The 3,019-nt window shown below is 46.1% G+C and overlaps 1 protein-coding gene across 1 annotated transcript in view; it reads left to right on the forward strand.

The window, feature by feature from the left end:
- The window catches only part of LYPD6B (LY6/PLAUR domain containing 6B), a gene marked incomplete at its 3' end in the record, with an annotated part of 6,389 nt that extends 4,581 nt beyond the window's left edge, over positions 1 to 1,808 (forward strand). The window contains exon 4 of the mRNA XM_083864912.1: positions 1,635 to 1,808. Within this exon, the coding sequence (XP_083721038.1) occupies positions 1,635 to 1,808 (174 nt within the window). The remainder of the gene's footprint in view (positions 1 to 1,634) is intronic.
- Positions 1,809 to 3,019: the final 1,211 nt, after the last annotated feature.

The raw sequence follows: 3,019 nt of genomic DNA on the forward strand, positions 1-3,019 counted from the left end.
CTACTCCTGCCCTGCTCCTGTTGTTCCTGCCCTATTCCTGCTGCTCCTGTCCTATTCCTGCCCTGCCTCTGCTACTCCTGCCCTGCTCCTGCCCTATTCCTGCTCTACTTATGTCCTACTTCAGCTACTCCTGTCCTTCTCCTGCTACTCCTGTCCTAATCCTGTCCTACTCCTTCCTTATTTCTGCCCTGCTCCTCCTATTCCTGCCACATTTCTGCTCTACTCCTGCTCTACTCCTGCTACTCCTGTCCTATTTCTGCTCTACTCCTGCTCTACTCCTGCTACTCCTGTCCTATTTCTGCTCTACTCCTGCCCTGCTCCTGCCCTGCTCCTGTCCTGTTCCTGTTGTTCCTGCCCTATTCCTGCCTTGCTCCTTTCCTGCTCCTGTCCTACTCTTGCTCTACTCCTGCTCTGCTCCTGCTACTCCTGTCCTATTCCTGCCCTACTCCTGCTCTACTCATGTCTGACTCCTGATACTCCTGCCCTACTCCTGCCCTGCTCCTGCCCTTTTCCTGCCCTACTCCTGCCCTGCTCCTGCCCTGCTCCTGCTATTCCTGCCCTGTTCCTGACCTATTCCTGCCCTACTCCTATTCCTGCTACTCCTGACCTACTCCAGCTGCTCCTGCCCTACTCCTGCCCTATTCCTGTCCTACTCCTGCTACTCCTGCCTTGCTCCTGGGGCTGGAGCTGGCCATTCCAGGACTGGTTTTTCCAGGAGGAAGCAGCAGGAGCTGCTCTGCAGCAGGGAACACTCGGATTTCTGCAGGAGGAGCAGGACCGAGCCCTCCTTCCTCCTTCCTCCTTTCCTCTCCTCCTTTTCCCTGCTCCTGCTGGGTGGAAGGAGATAAAAACAACTCCCTCCTGGGGCTTTTGGGTGCACCCAATGGCACCAACAAGAGTGGGCTGAGGGGAGGAACAAAAAGGATGAGACCTCACAACCTGAAGCTGGAATTGGACAATTAAACCCCAATGTGCAAATGGACCAAAACTTATAAGTGACTGGTCAGCCATTTTGTGGCCATTTTGGGTCTATTTTGTGACCACTTTGGGTCTATTTTGTGACCATTTTGGGTCCATTTTGGGTCCATTTTGTGACCATTTTTCGTCCATTTTGGGTCTATTTTGTGACCATTTTGGGTCTATTTTGGGACCATTTTGTGTCCATTTTGTGACCATTTCGGGTCCATTCTGTGACCATTTTTGGTCCATTTTGTGTCCATTTTGGGTCTATTTTGTGACCATTTTGTGTCCATTTTGTGACCACTTTGGGTCAATTTTGTGACCATTTTGTGTTCATTTTGTGACCATTTTGTGTTCATTTTGTGACCATTTTGTGACCATTTTGTGTCCATTTTGGGTCCATTTTGGGTCCATTTTGTGGCCATTTCGTGACCATTTTGTGACCATTTTGGGTCCACCTTGGGTGTAGCCCTGGTCATGCCCTGTCCTTCCCAAGGTGGATCCTGGAGGCCTTTGAATAAATATCTGCTTTATTCACTAACTCTGTCCAACTCAGTCTTCCCAAGGCGTTATTTCAAACCTCCATCAGCGTATCAAAACACTCTGAAAACCCTCTGCTTTTCCAACTCCCACAAACCACCCATAATTCATTAACGCCCCTTTCCTCCCTCCAGGAGTGTGTTTCCTGCTGCGAGGGCATGATCTGCAACGTGGAGATCCCCACCAACGCCAGCAACGCGGTGTTTGCCGTGCTGCAGGCGCGCAGGGCGGCCGGGGGCTGCCGCGCCGCGCCCAGCCTGGCCCTGCTGCTGACACTGGTGACAACGGTGACAACAGCGCTGTCCTGACACGGCACCATCACACAAAACTGCTGGCACAATCCAGGAACTTACAGGATGTCCAAGGAGATGTCGCTGAATGTCCTTTAGTTACGGCGGATTTGGCGAATAACGGCAAATCCCATCCGAAGGCGCGTCTTGAACTCCTTGGGTGTTTTACTGGGGATCCTTCCCCGTCAGTATTGGAAATAAACCCCATAAAAACCCCTCCTGGTGGGTGGGGCAGTGGGGTGGACTCAAGTTTTGATTCCCTGTTTTCTGAGGAAAAAGCACATTTTCTTTGGTTTTTTATTTTTTTTTTTTTTTTTTTTTGTGACTGTGGGAAATGGATTTGTAGAGAATTTTTGAAGTTGGATGGAAGGTTCGAAGTCGCAATCAAAAGGAGATTTGGGTGGGTGATGTGGAAAGGTGGAAATTGGATTTAAACTTTTTATGTGCATAAAAAACGCAGAGTTTTTTTTGTCTTATCAGGGTGTGTTTGAGCTTATCTTGATTTCATAGAAAACACCTTTGGTTTGCACAGAGAAAAAATAGGTTGAGTTTGAGAAAAAATAGAGGTTGAGTTTTTTTCCTGCTTGATCAAAGCTCTCATTTCCTCTGGCAATAACACAAAATCAGATCTTTTCTTGCTGTAAAATGTCTCATTTTAAAGCTGTGGGAAATGTAAAATTCCTAAAAAATCCCATTGGAGCAGCCAGAGCAGAATTCCTGACCTTCCAAACCAAAGAGATCATTTCCTTCCAATTGAATATCACAAAAAAAAAATTTTTTTGATATTGGGGTATCATGACTTTGAAATCACATCTACGGTCAAGCAGCTTCATTATCCTAAAAATTCCAATAAATTTATCCCAACTTGGAATAAATCAGAAGGGAACTCTGCTGTGTTCTCTGTTGATTTGCACAGATTTTTCCCAGGAATATTTTTGTCCTGATGGATGTTTTCAGGAAGGATGGATCCCTTAAACTCACTCAAAAAAAGAGATTTGGAACCGTTCCCTGAAAAAAACCAGTAAAAATTTGGCTTCTTTTCCATCAATATTGTCCTAATCATTCTCTGGTTGATGTCACTAATTATATTCAGTTGTAAAGAAGATTTTGAAATATTTCCAGGCTTTTTGACATTCCAGAATTTCCTCCACAATATTCTTAGGATGGTAAAAAAAAAAAAAAAGGTGTCTGAATTTCTGAATTCAGTCCGTGGCTTCTGGAGGGGCAAA

This window comes from Zosterops lateralis (assembly GCF_965231275.1).
Source record: "Zosterops lateralis genome assembly, chromosome: 7".
Lineage (NCBI taxonomy): Eukaryota > Metazoa > Chordata > Aves > Passeriformes > Zosteropidae > Zosterops > Zosterops lateralis.